Source organism: Erpetoichthys calabaricus, chromosome 13 (genome assembly GCF_900747795.2).
Source record: "Erpetoichthys calabaricus chromosome 13, fErpCal1.3, whole genome shotgun sequence".
Taxonomy (NCBI): domain Eukaryota; kingdom Metazoa; phylum Chordata; class Cladistia; order Polypteriformes; family Polypteridae; genus Erpetoichthys; species Erpetoichthys calabaricus.
The window spans coordinates 69067740-69090429 of NC_041406.2; the positions used below are offsets into that span (position 1 = coordinate 69067740).

Below are 22690 nucleotides of genomic sequence, written 5' to 3' on the forward strand. Positions count from 1 at the left end.
TTAATTTTTTAAGAAGAAAGTAAAACCTTTTTAAACGGATCGAAAATATACCAATAACAATTTGTTAAGGATCTGTTTTTTTGTGAACCTCGCTTTTCACAGCTGTCCCGCTACGGCGTGTGTTTCGTTTATTTGACAGTATGTAGATCGTGGTAATTAAATTCATGGCATTCGTTTTCTGAATCACAATCTGACTGTATGGATGGTTACCTGCGAGGTTACGCTTGTGGTTGGTCAGGAAGTCGCCTTACATCCGCCACGTGCCCTCTTTCTGTTCCCAGAAGCTGATCATAGAATGGTTTTAATAGTTTACTTTCAAATAATGCAAAGAGTATGCGACACGTGTTTCTCCTTAATTCTGGGCTCATCAGGCATACACACTCACTGCATCCCCTCTCGAGAATCGAATATCGTCAGCGTCAGAGTTGAAGCCCCTAACGTTGTGGTCAGCAAGTGGGCTAACATCCGCCATGTGCCGTCTTTCAGTTGCGAGAGGCAGATCATAGAATGGTTGAAACTGTTGCCCCTAACGTTGCGCTACGGCGTGTGGTTCGTTTATACCTCGTGTCTTCTCATTAAACTTTTATCTTGCGAATATGTTATTGCAATCCGCAGCGGGAGCGTTTCTATAAACTTAATTTAAACTTACGTTTTACACCGTGCTTTGTTTCTCTTATGAACATGCTTGTATGCTTCACTCGCTCCCTTCTCAATTGTTTAATGAATTTTTTGTTCTTCGCTGTTTGCGGCTCCTCCTTCATTTGTCCCTACTGCGTTCACAGTCTTTTCACGTGATTACGTGGGAGGCGTGATGACGTGACACTCAACTCCTCCTCCCACGGCCATCGAGCTGCTGTCCATTACAGTATATTGTGAAAAAAGAGGTTCCAGTTATGACCATTACGCGTTGAATTTCGAAATGAAACCTGCCTAACTTTTGTAAGTAAGCTGTAAGGAATCAGCCTGCCAAATTTCAGCCTTCCACCTACACGGGAAGTTGCAGAATTAGTGATGAGTCAGTCAGTCAGTCAGTCAGTCAATCAGTCAGTCAGTCAGTCAGTGAGTCAGTGAGTCAGTGAGGGCTTTGCCTTTTATTAGTATAGATATATATATATACAGTGCATCCGGAAAGTATTCACAGCGCATCACTTTTTCCACATTTTGTTATGTTACAGCCTTATTCCAAAATGGATTAAATTCATTTTTTTCCTCAGAATTCTACACACAACACCCCATAATGACAATGTGGAAAAGGTTCACTTGAGATTTTTGCAAATTTATTAAAAATAAAAAAATTGAAAAGGCACATGTACATAAGTATTCACAGCCTTTGCCGTAAAGCTCAAAATTGAGCTCAGGTTCATTCTATTTCCCCTGATCATCCTTGAGATATTTCTGCAGCTTAATTGGAGTCCACCTGTGGTAAATTCAGTTGACTGGACATGATTTGGAAAGGCACACACCTGTCTATATAAGGTCCCACAGTTGACAGTTCATGTCAGAGCACAAACCAAGCATGAAGTCAAAGGAATTGTCTGTAGACCTCCGAGACAGGATTGTCTCGAGGCACAAATCTGTGGAAGGTTACAGAAAAAATTATGCTGCTTTGAAGGTCCCAATGAGCACAGTGGCCTCCATCATCCATAAGTGGAAGAAGTTCGAAACCACCAGGACTCTTCCTAGAGCTGGCCAGCCATCTAAACTGAGCGATCGGGGGAGAAGGGCCTTAGTCAGGGAGGTGACCAAGAACCCGATGGTCACTCTGTCAGAGCTCCAGAGGTCCTCTGTGGAGAGAGGAGAACCTTTCAGAAGGACAACCATCTCTGCAGCAATCCACCAATCAGGCCTGTATGGTAGAGTGGCCAGACGGAAGCCACTCCTTAGTAAAAGGCACATGGCAGCCCTCCTGGAGTTTGCCAAAAGGCACCTGAAGGACTCTCAGACCATGAGAAAGAAAATTCTCTGGTCTGATGAGACAAAGACTGAACTCTTTGGTGTGAATGCCAGGCGTCACGTTTGGAGGAAACCAGGCACCGCTCATCACCAGGCCAATACCATCCCTACAGTGAAGCATGGTGGTGGCAGCATCATGCTGTGGGGATGTTTGTCAGCGGCAGGGACTGGGAGACTAGTCAGGATAAAGGGAAAGATGACTGCAGCAATGTACAGAGACATCCTGGATGAAAACCTGCTCCAGAGCGCTCCTGACCTCAGACTGGGGCGACGCTTCATCTTTCAGTAGGACAACGACCCTAAGCACACAGCCAAGATATCAAAGGAGTGGCTTCAGGACAACTCTGTAAATGTCCTTGAGTGGCCCAGCCAGAGCCCAGACTTGAATCCGATTGAACATCTCTGGAAAGATCTTTAAATGGCTGTGCACCGACGCTTCCCATCCAACCTGATTAAGTGTGAGAGGTGCTGCAAAGAGGAATGGGCGAAACTGGCCAAGGATAGGTGTGCCAAGCTTGTGGCATCATATTCAAAAAGACTTGAGGTTGTAAATGCTGCCAAAGGTGCATCGACAAAGTATTTAGCAAAGGCTGTGAATAGTTATGTACTCGTGATTTCTCAGTTTTTTTATTTTTAATAAATTTGCAAAAACCTCAAGTAAACTTTTTTCACGTTGTCATTATGGGGTGTTGTGTGTAGAATTCTGAGGAAAAAAATGAATTTAATCCATTTTGGAATAAGGCTGTAACATAACAAAATGTGGAAAAAGTGATGCGCTGTGAATACTTTCCGGATGCACTGTGTATATATATATATATATATATATATATATATATATATATATATTGTGGCGGACTGCTGGTTCCTATGCATGGCTGGAACACCCTTTGACGTATGCTCCATGGGAGCAACCATGGGCTGCTCAATACCTCCCCCGGGGCGCTTGGTGGCAGCCACCCTTGATGACGGTGGTGCCTCAGCTTCCCGCAGGGCTCCATGGGAGATGGAGTTCTCCACAGCCCTGTTGGGATCTAGGGTGGCCGCCAGAGGGGCCTGCATGGGTCCCTGAGCCTGGATGGACAAGTCTTCAGCCCCACCCGGAAGTGCAACTGGAAACAGGTGATCAAGCATCTGGAGCACTTCCAGGTGGGCTATAAAAGGGGCCAGTAACCACCACTCAGTGGCCAGAGTTGGGAGGAAGAGGACGAAGCTTGACGGGAGAAGTGGTGGTGCCAGAAGGGAGTGTGTATTGTGTTTGTGTTGTTCTGGGCTGTGTTGTGCCTGTGGGGTTCACGGGGAAGACATGGCTCACAGGTGAAGAGAATAAAAGTCTTGTTGGTGCTTTTACACATGCCTCCGTGTCAGTCTGTGCCGGGTCGAGCGCAATATAGCACCTCTTTTACAATATATATATATATATATATATATATATATATATATATATATATATATAGAGAGAGAGAGAGAGAGAGAGAGAGAGAGAGAGAGAGAGAGAGAGAGAGAGAGAGAGAGTATACTATATATATATCTATATATATAGAGAGAGTATATATATAAAATATATATTACTGAATGAAAAAAATAATGCAAGTGCTTCCTAAGATACAAACCCAGTCCACTAGAACTATTAACTGTGCTCTCAGATAAGGAATAAATATTTATTATTAATTCAGCAATAAAACTGTAAATAGAATACTAAATGCTAGTAATTTCTTTTTCAAGAAGATGTGTTTTATTAGTTTTCTAAAAAAGTTTAAAATTAAATTTTTTAAATCTATTCAGAAAGAATTTAACAGAAGGCTTCACCCAAACAGCAGACACCGTCTGCCACATCCAATGTCAAACCATTTATATTTGCTGACACCTTACATGGTCTTAGTAATGTTTGCCATGTTGTTTTGACAGATGCTGGAATATCTGACATGGGTTTATATTTCTGTCAATTGATTTTTCTTATTTACCTCTTTTTTTTACCAAGGCAGTTCTTTGCAGTTCATCTCTATCACATTCTGAAATATTTCTTTTGGGAGTAACTGAACACGACAACTGTTATAAATGGTCAGCGATTCAGTATCATACTGGTATCATAGCATCTGAAAACATGTCTCCAAGGGCACATTTTCCAACTATTTTTGGAAGGCCAAGGCTAGTCTTAGGCTGCAATTGACTCAAAACATAAATGACTGCATTTTTGTGTAGGTGTATGGATTCTATAGAAATGAAACTTTTATTGTAAGAGGAATTATTAAATATGTGTGGTGAAACATGCAGAATTTTTTATATACATCCAGTAATCTCTAAGTCCATAAAACTACCAAGATATGACCCTCTAATGATGCCAAAAACTTTTTCTAACCATTCCGATCCACTGTGGGGTCTTGCAGAGGAGCAGACATATTGAACAGAGCAGCAAAAAGTGTCAAATACAGAATAATTAACTTTAAAAGTTAAGCTCCCTAATGAAAAATAATATGGTGTTAGGCTGGCATGAGGGTACCAGTGGCATGGGCGCAACCAATGTGTCACAGGGTAAGGAAAAGTCCTGCAAAAGATCTCAAATGAAAGAGAGAAAGACTAGGGGCCATTAGGGGGCAGCAGATGCTATATGATACGGTGGCCTTAAGGGAAAGAGTGAAAGGCATCAATCTAAGACAGTTACAGAGACAATATTCTTCCAGTGGTATGAATTTTGCACTTTGAGAATTTATTTGCACCTCTTAAAATATGTTTAGAACAATATACGAGGAGGGACCCAAAAAAAATGAGAATTTTTTTCTGGAGGCTGGAGGGGCATTACTTCCCATGTTTGCTATTAGGTGCGTGTACTAGACTGCGCTCTGCATCATTTGGCCAAGTGGCATCCTTGGGGAAAGGTCTGCAAGGTCAGTGTAATTTTTTTCTTGAGCCTCTATTACCATCTTCATCAATTTTGTGATGGCAGACTTGAAAGAACAAAGTGTTTGCATCAAGTTCTGTTTCCTTTTGGGGAAAACAGCAGCAGAAACTGTCACATTGCTCTGAGAGGCTTTCAAGGAAGAAGCTTTGAGCCAGGCAAGGGTTTACAAATGGTTTTCTCAGGTCAGATATGGCGACATGTCACTTGAAGACCAACTGCGACCTGGGCATCATTCAACAAGCAGAACTGACGAAAACATAAAAAAAAATCATGATGCGATAATGCTTGATCGTCGTGTATCCAGCAGGGGGCGTTAACTTCTTTGGAATAAGTTCTTTTGTAATTGTGGCGTGTTACATAACCCAAAACTATAAAAATATAATATAAAAAGGCGATATTCCTCCCTTAGTGATACGGTGGTAAGAAATCACATAGTAGAAATAACTTAGCTTTGTTTAATGACGGCTTATGCTGCATAACAGATGAAGGAAGCCAATGGCAAAACCCAGTTTGGGAGTGGGGGCCCAATGTGTAGAGTCTACCATTTTCGCCATTGCAGTGGCAAGATTTTCAGGATCAGATGACGTTATCTCCCATCTGTCCATCGGCTTCAAAGGTGTGCTGGGCAATGTTCCAAGGCTTTATACTCTATCTTCATGTACAGGCCCCCACTTAGGTGAATCATGCAATTCCAAACAAGGCAAAAGAGGATACAGTTTCATGCTGACTTTGACAGACAAAAATAGTATACAACAGTCCTCAGTCTGACTGCCCATTTCGCAGTTGTCTCTGACTGTCTTGTTTTATAATGCTTGCTTAGCAGTTCTATATGGTGAACCCCTGTGCTAAATCTGGCTCTGTGTCAACTGTGAATGCGAGTACAAAAAGGCAAATTTATAAGATATATTTGCACAGAGCACAGTGACATATTAAACTTATGCTTATTACGTGTCGTCAAACAATCGACAAGTTGGAAGCATTGACTGGAGTTTCCTGGAGTTCATGTCAATGAATTTTGACAGAAGAACTTCAGATGAAACGAGTGAGTGTGAGATTCGCTCCCTACTTGCTCTCGGAGGAACAGAAAACCAACTGCTTGGATGTGTGCTGTGAATTGAAAGATCAGTTGGAAACTGATCCAGACTTTTTGTCCATAATCATCACAGGAGACGAATCATGGTGTTACGGGTACAACCCGGAGATGAAGCAGCAATCAAGTCAGTGGAAAAGTGCAGCGTCTCCGAGATCGAAAAAGGCAAGGCACGCTAAATCCAATGTGAAAACCATGTTGATCTGCTTCTCTGACATCAAAGGGGTTGTCCATTTTGAATTCATACAACAAGGTCAGTCGGTTAACAAGTATTTTTACCTTGAAGTGCTCAAGCGATTGCATGATGCACTGCAGATTAAACAACCTGAATTGTGGCTTAAGGCGAGTGGCTTCTGCATAACGACAAAGCTCCCGCCCACACAGCACACTGAGTGTGTGGCAGTTTCTCAAGAAAAACGGGATGACAACAGTTTCCCAACCCTCCTACTCCCCGCATTTTGCACCCTGCAATTTTTTCTTATTTCTAAGAATGAAGAGGGACCTTAAAGGAAAGCATTTTCAAGATGTAGAGGAGGTCAAGAACAAGCAGAACACTTTTGAACAATGGAAAAAGCGATGGGACAAGTGTATTGCATCTCAGGGAGAGTATTTTGAGGGTGATTAAATTTTGGAAATGTTCTGAGAGATATACAATTTAAAAAAAAAAAATCTCATTATTTTTGTGCAACCCCTCGTACTATGTACTATGTGTGCTGCATTTTCTCCTGCATCTTCACAGTTACATGTTTCCTGAATGCAATGATTAAGTATTCACGGTGCCGCAACAATATTTTGTTTATCAATCAGGTGCCGCCAAGTTATTATTCCTGTTACTGGCACACGGCTCTAAGTTGCCATGGAAGTTTACATGGCATAACACCGTTTCCGACTGTACCGTTTCTCTCTAAATTTGATTTCTACTTTGTAATTAGGCTTTGGTGTTTACAATTTGGTCTTTATGGTCTTGACTCATTTCTGGTTTGACAAAAGTTTTATCATATGTTTCTCTCATTGCCTTCAAACAGAATACCCATGGTGATTACCGTAATGGCAATAGCCAGAAGGTATTTGTGAGAGAATTGAAACTATTTCCAGAGAGATGATTAGTTGAGAATAGAAATGTCAAAACAGAGAAATTAGGTCAAATCAAAGGAGACGAATGATCAGGCAACCAAAACACAAGGCCAAAGTGAGAACCAGAGTAAAATAATCAAAGAGCTTCAAAATGAAAACAGAACCTGACACTACGGCCTACATGTTTGAAATCTAACTAACACTAGAAAGAGAATTAGAGATTTACCCAACTGAGACATAAAGCATGATGGAACCACTGCCATATTTATGCTGTCACATCCTGTGACGTAAACAAAACTCCTGTCGTGTTACAAAAAGAGAGAATGAGACAGGAAACAAAAAACAAAACCTTCTCAAACAAATCAATAAATAAGAAAGCCTCCTAATTGTCATGACATCTCCTTGTCTTGAGTATAGTTTCTACAATGAGATTTATTTAAAGGACACTGACAAGACACCACACATTTATGGTCAAAATGTATCAAAAACAGGCAAAGGAAATCCTGACAAACCTGTATTATACAAATAATGCTTTTATTTTGTACCATTTCTTTCTTTTTCATCCAGAATGCATTATCGAATTGAAATACACTATTTATTGATTTACTAGAATTAATTATGTGTTGAACTTCTGCAATGCCAAGAGTTTTGAAAATGACTTTTCTGTCTTGTTCCATATCAATCACTGTGAAAGTTATGCGATGATAAAGTCTTAATTATTATGTTAATTGTATCATCGTTTGTTGGGTTAATAGGAATGATTTGTTCTTAATTGCTTAATTGAGTGATTAGGGTTTTTCTTTAATTTGCAAATTGCACTGATGCTTGTCGACAAATTGAAATCAGTAGGATGAACAGGGAGCTGAGAGGCAGATAAATGCTACTATTTCCACAGGCAGTCATCTTCTACAGGAAAGGGGAAGACAAAAATGAAAAAGATCAAACAACTCTACAAATACCTGTAGGGTATTTGTATTTCAGAAAAGAAATTGGAAGAAGATGCGATGAATGGGTACTGAACAATTCTGAGAGACTGTGATGTTTACTAAGGTTTATAATTCATATTTTTAGTCATAAATATTTTGACAGCTTCTACAAAGATGCTGTGGAAATGCTAAAAATAACACTCATAAAATGTTTTTGTTATTCCTAAATATCCCTTGTTAGTTTACACACCTTCTTACAACAATCTCTACAGGATATAATACTCACTTAGTGCTTTTACAAAAAAATTAACAGTACCTGGTTTTAGTGATGTTTTCTCACATTAAGAGCAGAAATAAAAACAGCAGTGAATAGCTTATATTAAGTGAACTCGCTTCTTCTTTAGAGCTTTGGTGCCTGCAAATGGGCAACAACTAGAAGAAGGCAGAATCTCATAATGAATTGATCTCTAATCTGCAAAAATCAAAGCACACCAAACATGGAATCCACATTAAGGACACTTAATGACAAAAATCATAAAGAAAATGAACATAGAGTTTTTTTCTAATTTCCCTTAGATAATTACAATGGGCATTGGCAAAATTCAGAAGTGATTGGAATTATTAGCCTACCGTTTGACACCTCAGTAACGGGAAAAAATTTAAGCAGATAATGAAACATAGTTCTAATTCCAGGTGTTGCTGATAGAAATTACACTTTTTTCCTTCAATTTTAAAACGGATTGTGTACATTCTTTAAAATTTACCAGACCTTTAATTTTATAGCTAAAAGAGACATTGAAGTGGTAAAAATGTAACTTCATAAAAAAAGTCTGAAAATTCAATTAATTAATAAGACCAATAACAAAACTACTTGCACTCACAACGGTGGTTGCATCTCATGCAGCAAAGTGAAAAAGAATTTGAGTTATTGATAAATCAACAGATCAATCTACTGCATTCAAAACAAATTCTAAACAAGAAATCAAAAAAAGCTAAACCATATATGCCCTGAATGGGGTGGACAACCAGCTGGATGTAGGTCTCTACAACTGTGAGTGTATGTGACATTGTCTAAGACATGACATTTTAATTGACTGTGGACCCCTCAGAGGTCCAGAGGTTTATTTTCTCACAAGATGCTTTTTACTGAAATTATTCATTTTTCTCTCCTCTACTGACAACTGGCCATATCTGAATTATGATATATAGTAAATGGTAAGCATGTGATAAAAATTTCATTGGATCAAATTTTGTGATATAAAATACTTTCAATAAGAAATATGGCATTGTATTGAATATTGTATGACATTACCACATGATATGAAAGATGAAGGTAAACAAAAATGTCTTACCTTAAAAGCAGGGAATTTAAAAACATATGATTAAAAAACTAGAACTATAATGTGACAAACTGATCTTTGGCAGAACAGTTATTCACTGACAATATCATGATGTGAAGGTGAAAATTGTTGGCGTGCAACAGACATCACTGTACATGAAAGTTAGCTGGGACCACAGGTTAACACTAGAATCCCTGAAGCCTATGAAAAAAGTCGTAACCCAGGGCCACCTTAAATTCCTTTGCACCTCCTCAACAGTGTCTTTATTTTGCAAATGTGTCTATCAGCACAAGCAGCAAGTAGCCTGCTATCCTATCCCAAACCCATCCTAACCCCCACCCAACCCAGACACAGCTCAAGTCAGACAAAAAGTTCTCCCAGCTCAAGTGTGTTTATCTGGGTGTGAGGTGCGTGAAGTTGTATAGGGTAAATAATATATTGTTATTTTGAACAGATGCACTTCATGTGTGTTCCATGTCTACAACGACCTATGTAAATGTAGGATGACAGAAAATGTGAGGCAAGAAATGCTGAACACATAGCTGAAACAAAAACTCTTTTCACGTTATAGTACCAATGACAAAATTTTGACATGAAGTATATAATGTGTGAAGACTGAAGTCCAACTATCAAATAAACACTATCACAAAATATATAAGTACAGTAACCCCTCGCTATATCGCGCTTCGCCTTTCGCGGCTTCACTCCATCGCGGATTTTATATGTAAGCATATTTAAATATATATCGCGGATTTTTCGCTGCTTCGCGGGTTTCTGCGGACAATGAGTCTTTTAATTTCTGGTACATGCTTCCTCAGTTGGTTTGCCCAGTTGATTTCATACAAGGGACGCTATTGGCAGATGGCTGAGAAGCTACCCAACTTACTTTTCTTTCTCTCTCTTGCGCTGACTATCTGTGATCCTGACGTAGGGGGTGTGAGCAGGGGGGCTGTTCGCACACCTAGACGATACGGACGCTCGTCTAAAAATGCTGAAAGATTATCATCACGTTGCTACCTTCTGTGTGCAGCTTTTAAGTATGCTGCACGGTGCTTCGCATACTTAAAAGCTCAAAGGGCACGTATTAATTTTTTTATCTGTCTCTATCTCTCTCTCTGCTCCTGACGGAGGGGGTGTGAGCTGCCGCCTTCAACAGCTTTGTGCCGCGGTGCTTCGCGTACTTACAAGCCAAACAGCCCTATTGATTTGTTTGCTCCTTTGAAGAGGAAGATATGTTTGCATTCTTTTAATTGTGAGACTGAACTGTCATCTCTGTCTTGTCATGGAGCACAGTTTAAACTTTTGAAAAAGAGACAAATGTTTGTTTGCAGTGTTTGAATAACATTCCTGTCTCTCTACAACCTCCTGTGTTTCTGCGCAAATCTGTGACCCAAGCATGACAATATAAAAATAACCATATAAACATATGGTTTCTACTTCGCGGATTTTCTTATTTCGCGGGTGGCTCTGGAACGCAACCCCCGCGATGGAGGAGGGATTACTGTATAGCAAAACAAGTGCACTTTAATCCAGGAATATAACCAAAGGAAAAGAAATCAGGTTAGGGTGTGACACTGACATGACCACTTGGGTGGTGCAGTGGAAATAGCTGCTGGCTCATAATCAAGAGGTTGTTGATTTGATTCTGTGTCCTTCCTGCATTTAAGAAGCCCTCCATGCAAGAAACGTCCACTCGCATATAAGAACAACGCAGCTGCACCAGGCATAAAAATGAAAGATGCCACCGTTTGGATGCAGCATGAGGTCGGGCATCATCCTGCCAGTGAATCTGCCACACACATGTCCATCAACGAAACAGCAGGGCCTACAGAGCTCGCCAAGGTATTGTGCAAAGTTCTGTTTGCAATTATGTTTTTTGATGGTATTTATATATATAAAAAATGTATATGTTACTTACATAAAAGCCACATTGAATGTTGTTTACCTATATTTATTTCATTATCTTATGCACATGTACTTTGTGAGCATGCCTATGCTGTTTCCCATGATTATAACAGTGAGAAGGTGCTACTTCTCAGTGTACGATCTTTCACTGTTAAGGAAATGCACACATTCTTGTGCTTAACTATCATTTGGTGAGTGAATGTTCATCTTGGTGATTCTAAGACTACTTTTTTCTAAAAATACAAAAGAAAATACTTTAAAACATGTTAAAACTTGCATATTTGCATACTGATTTGAATATAGTTTGCAATGTTTTGATTTATGAATGTCTAATAGTAATACTAAACATATAGCACATTTCTTTTATACCTGAATTTCAATATATTGTATCATAGGATAAGGGTATTGTCTCATGCCTAGAAAATGGACATTTTTTGTTAGGACCCTTTTACGTCAATCAGTTTGAAAATGTTTTGTTTTACTGTGTGTTTAATTTTTATAAATTAAAAAGAACTGAATCATCCCCAACCATTCCCATGCTGACCTAATACACTGCTGCACATAACCGTGCTTTCTTCCCAATAGTCTCTGAAAATTTAATGTGTTTAGAAAGGCTTCTTCACATTGTGTCTTTTGAAACGTGTTAAGCTTCTCATTCATTGCTAAACTATTATTTATTATGTGAAAATAAACTCCGGCCACGGCTCTGTGCAAAAAGAAGCCTCATTAACTAATATTGCATTGTTTAATTTGAGATCTCTTAATGGTAAAGCATTGGTGCTGTCAGAATTCATCATTGACACCAAACTTGATATGCTGTGCTTAACGGAGACTTGGCAAAAACCGAATGAATTTACATCTCTCAAGGAGGTGACACCTCCTGGCTACACTTTGCTATAGAGCCTCGTAGCTCAAGACAAGGTGGAGGAATTGCAGTAATTGTCAGAGTGGAGTTAAACATCAAAAGAATCCCAATAGATTGTCCATTGTCTTTCAAGTGTCTGGCTTTTAAGCTAATAACGGAATCATGTCCTGTCTTACTCATTGTTCTTTGTCGTCCTCCAAAATACAATGCATCCTTCTTATCTGATCTGACTGAACTATTAACCCACTTAAGTTCCTTTTCCCAGAGAGTCATACTTCTTGGTGATTTCAACATCCATATTGACATCCCCACATCGAAACTGAGAAATTTTGGTGGCCATATATTGGATCTGATCTGCACATCTGGACTATCTGTTGCCAACACTTACAGCACTGATTTGGGACTCTCTGACCATAAAGCAGTGCTTTTCACTATCTCATTATCTCTCCCTCCTCTTACCTGTAAATGACAAATTTCTTTCCGAAACCTTAAAAATATCTGTCCCTCTATCCTTTCTGGATCCATTTCTGATCTTTTACTGTCTTCACCTATTCCATCAACACTAGATATTCTTGTTGACCACTATAACACAGCCCTTAATTCAGCATTAGATAAAACAGCTCCTTTAAAATATAAAGAGGATTCCTTTAAACGTTCAGCTCCTTGGTATAATTCAGAATTGCGATCTATGAAAGCAGCTGGCCAACGTCTTGAGAGAATGTCATGTAAGTCTAGCCTCACCGGGCACATCTAGGCTTTCTCTGACCACCAAAGAGCTTACAGAGAAGCACTAACTGCTGCCAAGGACACCCATTATGGCAGAATAATAGAAAGTGGCCACGATAACCCAAGGGTTTTGTTCTCTGTAGTTAATAAACTACTCCAACCCGCATCTGGCCCAACTACCTGTTCTACTGAAGTCTGTGAGAAATTCCTCCACTTTTTCCATAACAAAATTAAAGATCTAAATAATTCAACAAACATAAATACATCATCTGTTTATATTTTTGCCTGTTTTCCCACTCCATCCAGCTCCTTCTCTAAGTTCTCACCAGTCACATCTGCTTTTATTAATGACCTGCTTTGCAAGATGAGGCTGACTACTTGTGTACTGGACCCCATCATCAGCAAACTACTTAAATCCTGCCTTCATGCCAAAATACCAACTATTATAAAAATAATAAACTCATCCCTTGACACTTTTTTTGTGCCGCTCACGTTTAAAACCACTTCTGTAACCCCAATGCTAAAAAAGTCTGGCCTTGATGCTGACAATCTTAACAATTTTTGGCCTATTTCCCACTTACCTTTTCTGTCAAAAGTTCTTGAGTGTGTAGTTTCCAAACTCACCAACTACTTAACATCTAATAATCAGATGGAACCCTTTCAGTCTGGTTTCAGAGCACAGCACAGCTGTGAAACTGCTCTGCTACAGGTAACCAATGATTTGCTTATGGCAGCAGACTCTGGACAAACCAGCATATTAATTCTGTTAGACCTCAGTGCAGCATTTGACACTGTCAGACATGACATTCTACTGTCCAGAATGGAGAACATGCTGGGTATCTCTGGCACTGCCCTCCAGTGGTTCAAGTCCTATCTGACTGATAGGCAAGAGTTTGTTAGTCTTGGCAACAGCAGGTCCAACTCAACGCCAGTCATACAAGGAGTTCCTCAGGGCTCTGTCCTCGGTCCTCTGCTTTTCTGCATTTATATGCTTCCCCTTGGCCATATTATTCATAGCTTTGGACTGGGTTATCATTTTTATGCAGATGACACTCAACACTATTTCATTGTTAAACGTAGAACTTCATCAAAGTTTTCTCAGCTCACAACATGCCTCAGTGAAATTAAAACCTGGATGAAGCAGAACTCTTTAAAATTAAATTGCAACAAAACTGAACTCCTGCAAATTGGGACTAAAGTGCAATTTAATAAAATGAGCTCCTTCCCAGTCAATCTTGGTGGTGATCTCATCAGACCTGCCTCTACTGTAAAGAATCTTGGTGTCATTTTTGATTCCTCCCTTTCTTATTCCACCTACATAAATCACATTAAGAAACGTTCTTACTTTCACCTCCGTAACATATCACGTGGTCGCTCCTTCCTCTCCTTTTCTAATGCTGGGAAACTTGTCCATGCTTTTATCACATCCTGCATCGATTATTGTAATTCCGTACTGGCAGGTGCCCCTTCTAATCTTATATCACAGCTCCAGCTTATTCAAAACTTGGCTGCAAGAGTCCTTACATGGACCAGCAGCAGCAAGCACATCACACCCATCCTGCTTCACCTTCACTGGCTCCCTGTGTTTTACAGAATTGAATATACAGTAAAATTCTACTAATATCCTACAAATCCTTAAACGACCTTGCGCCAAACTGCATCAGTGACCTTCTCCATCACTATGTGCCAGTCCACCCACTAAAGTCCTCTGATTCTGGTAATCTTGTTGTACCTCACACTAATCCACACTCCATGGGTAATAGGGCCTTCAGCTGTATAGCGCCCAGACTCTGGAATGACCTACCGAAATTAATTAGATCAGCTGACTCCATGAATTCTTTTAAAAAACAACTCAAAACTCATCTATTCAGGAAGGCTTTTAGTTCTACCTGACTTTATTACCCTTCTCTCAGTTTGCCTCTATGTCAAGATGCTCATGTAACCTGTGTGTGTGTGCTAGACCATCAATTACAGTATGTTGTCTGTTAGGCTTTTTCTCTGAATTTACTGTGTTAATCTTCTTTATTTATTTATCTGGTTTAGTACAAACTGTATACCCTGCCATTCTTTCTTAAACTCTGTGAAGTGCCTTCAGCATGAGAAAGGCGCCATATAAATAAAATGTATTATTATTATTATTAACTACTAGAGTGTCTTGAAAAGAACACTCCTAACTAGACCATATTCACAGGACAAGGTTGAATGGGAAACCAAACCTTTTCTAAAATGATAAAAGAAGAACTGACATTTGATTGATTAATATATTGTTATGAAGGGCCCCGTGACCCTGTAGTTAGGATATAGCGGGTTGCATAATGGATGGATGGATGGATGTTATGAAGGAAGTTTCTTTTTAATTTTTTTCCATGTTATATTTTAATCTATAAAAAATAATCTATCAACCTTTCTAAGGTTTTTATCCTTGGGGAATTCAATTCTCTGGTAATTTTATTGATTTGAACAATTTGTTTAGAACTTTAATTTTATTTAATGTCTTTTCAGATGGCACTTGATTTTGAAGATAGGTGTCGCCACTTTGTGGATTCTGTTGTCATGATGCAGGTCCTGATTAACAGTTTAGTGTCCTCTGAGTCACGACTTTGAGCAATTAATTGGTAAAGGGTTAATAAAGGCCCTTTTACAACTGAGATTGCACAAAATTTGTGATTCTTTTGATTTTTTTAATTACTAGTTCTAGAATCAAGCTCTGCTTTTTTGACTTTGATTTTTGATTTGCAATTTGGCTCTGATGTCTTCTTGTTATCTCTTCTAGTCTTGACCTTTGTTTTGCATTCGACTCCATGCTTTCTCCTGATCTTTGCTCTTAATTTTTTAACTGTTTGCATTTGTTGCAGTCAGTACATATTGTATATAGCCAGTAGGACAACATCAACTAATTGATTTTAAAAAGCAGTGTTAAACTCATCTTACTACAATACCCCTGTAATTTACCAACACTGAAACTGCATTACTGTCATGGTTTAATCAGAGCTCTACCCCTGGCGTCTATTTTCCCAATCTTTTTTGATTTATTGTCATCATAAGAATTACTTAGGAACTCCTTGAAATCACTTCAGTTTTATTTGTCTGGTGCCTCACAACTTAACCTGGCATGAGAAAACTCCCACACATGATATATTGTTCAACTTGTCTTGATATCTAGTTATGCAAGACATCAAGGTTATTGAGGTTTCCTCCCCAATGTTTGGCACTCTAGACCCAAAAAACCCTTATTTTTAGGCAATTTTTTAATCATATTTTGTGCAGGAAATTACACCTTTATGATAAAAAGTAAACTAACAGGTGTCTTTATTAAAAATGATCAGAAGGATCTGCTAGATGAACTGACCCCAGGAGTTCACTCCTAATGAGAAACCAGTGGTCAAAGTGACTCCTTTCTATATTTCCCCTTGGGATTAATAAAGTATCTATCTATCTATCTATCTATCTATCTATCTATCTATCTATCTATCTATCTATCTATCTGTCTATCTATCTATCTATCTATCTATCTATCTATCTATCTATCTATCTATCTATCTATCTATCTATCTATCTATCTATCTATCTGTCTGTCTATCTATCTATCTATCTATCTATCTATCTATCTATCTATCTATCTATCTATCACTTTGAAAAATGGGGATCAGTAAAATATGTATACTGTATGAAGTGGTGTTTTATGTTATTTCAATCATAAATATGATAATATTCTTGATATTTGAGTCTTTACCACTAGTCCTAGCCCTCTAAAAACCACTTCTAGAAGGTTAAAATGACAAACTTTAGACATAAGCATGTGAGGTATTGTTTTAGACTATTTCAATGTCAGTTAATAGGATGTCATTTTTGATTTTTCATCCTTTACTTTACTATGAATCTCTATCAGAAGGCAAAAAATAACACATCTATTACAATTGAGAAGATTTAGACTTTAAACAATTAAATGGATGCATACATTTTTGTATTTCAAATATCTAATGCAACTGTTCTTGTTATTTTGTACTTCTACCTCATCAAGTAAATCATTACATTTCTTATGAACACCCCGAAATTGAGTGGCCTCTGCTAATTCAGACCTTTCTTACTAATCTTTGTAATTTACTTTGGTATATGCAAAAGTTTTGATAATTATTTTTCAAAAATGTGTTTCTGTTTTTTAATCATCTTGTAATTTTCTTTAGGTCTTTTAATTATGTAAATATTTTTTTCCTTGTTTCTTTTCCTTTTCCTTAATATGCTGAGGACAAGATGGGCTGAAGCATTAGCTCCTGCTTATTTTATACAGCTAACTTTTGTGATACTTCTTAGATTTGGTAAATTTAACTTTGGATTATTTTATTTTAAATTTCAGTCTTGCTTTTGGTTTTGATTATAGTCTTACAGAAGTAGGACTTTGTTTTCTTTTGAATATTTTTGTTAATAAACCTTAAAATCTAAAACTAATTAGTTTTATTCTTCAGGCAGGGTTTTTTATTTATTTATTTATTTTTTTACAATTTCTCTCTCCCAATTGGTATTTTTAGGCCAAGCTGTTTTTTGAGGATGTAGACCCTACACCTGCTTTTGAGGATTTTTGACTTTTCTGGGTATTTTATTAACTTTCAGGACATTTTGAAGTCTTGAGGCCTGAAATCACAACACTCCTCTTATTACATATACAGGTAGTTATTGACTTAAAACCTGTGCGTCTTATGACCACTACTGTGTCTCATGTGGAAATGACAGTTTTCGCCACACCAGCTCTGAATGCTCTGACTCATTCATCTCAATCTCAGTTTACCTGCTGCGGTTTCGATTATGTTCAGTTACGTTTGTCTTACAATTACAGGAAAAAAGGCAAATGATCTTTACACGAAAATGAAGGTGGTCAAGTAGTATGAGTGAGGAGAGAAAGCAAATGCGGTCGTATGTGACTTTAAGTTATCCCATTGTAACCGGTGTTCACCGCACATACTGTACTGCTCCACTCTGGCTTTGAATCTGGTTAACCACTGAAGCTTCTGCAATGCGATTCAAGATGTGCTGCTTCATGTGAACTGCCACAAAGTGGTAATGAAACCACACTGAATTCCTTTATCTGTTAATGTTTATTCCTAACAGGCTGAAATGTTAAAACAGAAAACATATGAGTGCTCAAACTCTGCTGATACAATTCCTCCTCTCACAGTTAACACAATGAACACTTGGAGAGGTGAACACTAATGATGAAACATAACACAGACAAGGAAAGAATTCCTGAAGCTGTTAAAGGTTCGGCACCCATTCAAGCAACAATAAAATAAAAAAATAATTTTCACAAAAAATATAGAAAATCTATACCATCCGCTAAGAATGATGATAAAAAAGTATATAAAACAAACCATATGACTTAAGGAATTTACTATACAGTACTATACATACAGTCAGGTTTGAATACATATACTGATCCATCTTACGTCCAGATCTACTTACGACAAGTCCATCAGAACCAAACGGCTGTTAGTCAAAAACTACCTGTACCAGATTTTAGAGATGCATAGTTCAAATTGTGACATCACTCACTGTTTTTCTTTTTGAATGAACAATCTGCAGTCTCAGCCATTATATAAAATGGGACACATTTATTCAAACAAGGAAGAATCTACCTATCCACCCATTTCACATACCTGTTCTTTTTTGTTAGCTTTTGTAAGACACATGAAAATATCTCAAAATCAGAGACCTTAAAGCAGGGGAATCTCTGAAATGATTAGCAGTCTTTAGAATTTCACATTCTTGCTCAGCATTCAAACCAGGGCAAATTAGAGTCACAAATCAATGTGTCAGCTTTTTTCTTAAACTATGATGACAATTAAAGTCCAGAGAGGATGTGGGAAGCATATGTAATAGCAATGTAAGCTTTCATTTCACTTTGTCTATTCTGAGGTCACCTCTTAGGCCTGCTACTGTCAGGATTGCTTCAGTATAACCTAGAAATAACATACGGATAAGAAGGATAGGGAACAGGATTAAAGACTAACATCTTCCTGTAGGACAATCATAGACTTAAACCTGGCTTTCAGTCAGAACACAAATATAGACCACAGCAAGGTATATAAAAGTGAGGTATAAAACCTCTACATATAAAATGGGTACTACCATCTATGTTTGGAAAAGAGAATGTTAGAAACAAAAATTGGATGTACTAAGTGGTGAAATGGGGTAGCAAAATAGTAAGAACCCAAACAGTCAATTCTGTCAGGACCACTGGCAAGAGGTTTGGAAAGCAGGGGGCCTCTGCTCAGCCACAATTCACCCATTACCTTTAGAAATCCAACAGGTCACAGGTTCAAGTTTCCGAGAATAAAGAGTGACTAGATTAAATATTCTATCATTCCAGCTTCTTCTTAATATTCATAATGAGGTTTATTTTAATAGATAATTAGGTTAACATTTGGTATCTATAGTTGTCATTCGGTCTGATCAATGGTTTAGTTGTTACTGCTGGATTAACTTCCATTTTGCTCAGCCAGTTCAATATTACATCCAATGTGTTTGCGTTTGCGAGTATATGATTGGTTAGTGTACTCCATCTAAAACAGCTTTGATGACAACCACATTTGAAACATTTGAATTTGAAGAAAACAGTAGGCACTGCAGCTTTCCAGAAGTACTACAGTTAGTTTGATCAATGCTATACAGTAAGACAGAAACATGCTCAAAATATGACACATTGAGGCATCCTATTTCTAAATTAATAGTGTCTTATGACCATCAAAACAGTTTTAAACAAATCACAACAGATGTGTGTGCTACACTGAAAAGCAGAAATAAGGACTTGGACAGAATTACTAATAAGGAGTACATGAAGCAGTTAGAATCAACCAACATCTTTAAAAATATTAATAGTTTTAGCAATAAGAGTTCTGCCCCTTTTGATATGAAGTCTGAAAAGAGACATTTAGTAAGACAATAGCCTTAGTCTAAAAGCATCAGCAATGCAGGAAAAATGATGGATTAATGACATGCATGACAACACACACCTTCCCTGATTGCAGTAAACGGCGTGCCTTCCTCTTCTTGTAACCTGATCACTTTCAGTGCAACTAGCTTCCCATTTACCCTAATTAAAAAAAAAGAACATGAAGTTATTTTAGAAGACATTAATAACCAAAAATGTCAAAAAAATCACCATCTTTGCATTATCTCAAATGTTATAAGAAAGCAATGAACTGAGACTCACGGTACATAATTATTACAAAAAATCAGCCGCAATACACAAAAACTATTGAATTGTAAAATAAGTAATTTATCAACAAAATGAATCTATGTAAGTCAGGCCTATTTAAATTGCTTTTTCCATGCATTAATTCTACAATATCTGTTTTTGTAACAAGGTGACAAATAAATGAAAATTAACTTGCTTATGGTAATATACAGAAATAGTGCAATGAAAATAAGTTTTACAAATATCATTAAAACAATCACACTGCCTACATCAGCCAGCATTGATCACTGTTTCTCACTCACTGGAGGATAGCTCCCAGGTCTAGAACCTTAATTTTTTTTAATAAACTCAGATGTTAGTCTAAACTTCAGCATGGAAAGCATGTAAGAATGTAAAATGGAGAAAAAAATGGAAACCTTCATTGAAAACAACATAGAGTAAAAATTATTCTGTATAAAAATGCAACAGTCCAAAATAACAATTCAGCTTGGAGTCACTTGAAGGGTCTTGTTAAACTAGTGTGACCATTAGGGGGCATAACAGTATCCTAGACCCCAAACCCAACCTCACAAACACAGTCCCGAGTTCAAACATGTACATTTATTTTATAAACTACCTTTGACAGGTCGCTCTCTCTATAGAATACAGCACAGTACCACAATGTATCTTTTCTCTTCCTTTCTTCTCTTCTCCACTTTTTCCTAGTGAGTGGAAGCTCCTTTCCCGATTCTAAAGCAGAGGTACTTCCTTTATTCAGGGTCCAGGAGCACTTTCAGTGCCATGACACTGTCCCTTGGAAGCACTTCTGGGTAAGGCAGAAATCCCATGAAGTTGGGACCATTAATCCTTGCAGCACTTCCTGGTGGTACCCACAGTTCCCAACATGCCCTGTGGGTATCCATAGAGGTACCATAACCCAGGGATACCGCCATCTAGTGTTTCAGGGGAGTAAATAACCCAGGTAAGTTACCTCCCCCTGACCCTCTATTCTACTGGCATCCTGGCCAGGTAAGGATCCTTTATCAAGTCCCTCTGAGATACCAGCATATCCATTTCCGCCCATCTCCTGGCTGTCGCAGGGGCCACCCTGCCTATTTGGTGGTCCAGCCACGCAGCCAGGTAAGGAATCTTGAACCATCCTGGCAAAGATGACAGACAATGCCAGCCATCCATTTCACTAGAAAAGGACAAATTAGCCTCCAGCTGAATGGCATGAGAATAGGAAAGCTTCTAATGATGGTGCAAATACAAACAAATTCAGATCAGATATGATACACAGTTTAATTCACTGCATTATGTCACTATGATAAACCGGAACCCCTGAGCATTCAACACATTGACAATAGGTGGTGGTGCTTTTTACACTTAATGAAAGATGTTATTGAAGCAGGCAGCAATAAACTCAACAACACAGTCATAAAATGTGCTATTCATCCAGCACTTGCTGATAATCAAATAGGCAGCTTTCAGCTTCAGTCCACTTTCCTCCTACAAAGATTTACTGAAGGCCAAATGATAATGCTTAACTAGGCTAATGTGTGTGTATATATGTCATCTAACAACCTACTACTGTGTTGGCAAAGCATTCATTAAAGAACAATTTCTTGCCCCTCAATTTAGAAGTAACTCTTTAGATCAAGGCATTTTAGTCCAGTCTGGAGGAGTTAAGAGATTCTAGGAGAACACCATGTCGTTTGACATCAAATGAGACATTAGAAGAAGTTTCATGTTAGACCAATCAGTACAGAAACTCTCCTAAATTTCTTCTGGACGATTGCACGACTGGAAATGGATCACTTGCCTAACATGTAATGTACATGGATTTATGGATCAGCATGGACATATTAAGTAAGAAGTGATCAAGATTAGACTTTTACACAGTTGCGGTGAGGATTCAGCACTGTGGGTGTCTGTGGTAGTAAATAAAAGCACTGCCTTACACCCGTGGTCATAATGGATGGACTCAAGCTTAGTCAATCTATCTATCTATTGTGGGAGATGGCCGGCTGTTCATCCCGGCCAATACCCCCAGGCCGCTAGATGGAGCCCTCCCTGTAGCATGGAAGTGCCCCGAAGACCAGCAGGGACTTATGGACAATGGAGTTTTTATTCCCAACCCTGCTGGACACCGTGGGGCCCACCAGAGGACGCTGCAGGGAGGCTCAAGGACTTATACGTGCCCTATAACCCGGAAGCACGTCATAATCATATGACCAGAGGGAACGACGTGTTTCGGGGTTGAAGAGAAGGACTTTTTATCTGACCCGGAAGTGATAAGAAATCACATGGACTGTAGGATGGAAAACACTTCCAGGTCAGGAAATATAAAAAGACTATGGGAAATCCCAGACGTCGAGCTGAGCTGGGTGGACGGGTGGTAACACGTCTGGGAGAGGAGGATTGGTTTATTGATTGATTATTGATTTATTTATATGGGTATCGGGGAGTGCAGGGTGCTTTGTGCACTGTTTATTGATAAAATAAAGTCATATTGGACTTTTATCTGGTGTCTGACGTCTGATCAGAGGGTTCAAGGGGTCACGGAGACCTCAATCTTTCACACTATCTATCTATCTATCTATCTATCTATCTATCTATCTATCTATCTATCTATCTATCTATCTATCTATCTATCATGTGCAGTTGTAAAGACAAAGGAATTCACCTTATAGTTTTTTCATTTACCTGTAAAACTATGGTATGACTCAAAATTTTTATATAAAACT

General features: G+C 38.4%; 1 protein-coding gene across 3 annotated transcripts in view; it reads right to left on the reverse strand.

Moving 5' to 3' along the window:
* Nucleotides 1-22690, reverse strand: part of cdk14 (cyclin-dependent kinase 14) — an 868117-nt gene that overhangs the window by 520600 nt on the left and 324827 nt on the right. For all 3 annotated transcript variants that reach the window (XM_028817112.2, XM_028817115.2, XM_028817113.2), the window contains one exon: nucleotides 19780-19859. In XM_028817112.2, the coding sequence (XP_028672945.1) occupies nucleotides 19780-19859 (80 nt within the window). The remainder of the gene's footprint in view (nucleotides 1-19779; nucleotides 19860-22690) is intronic.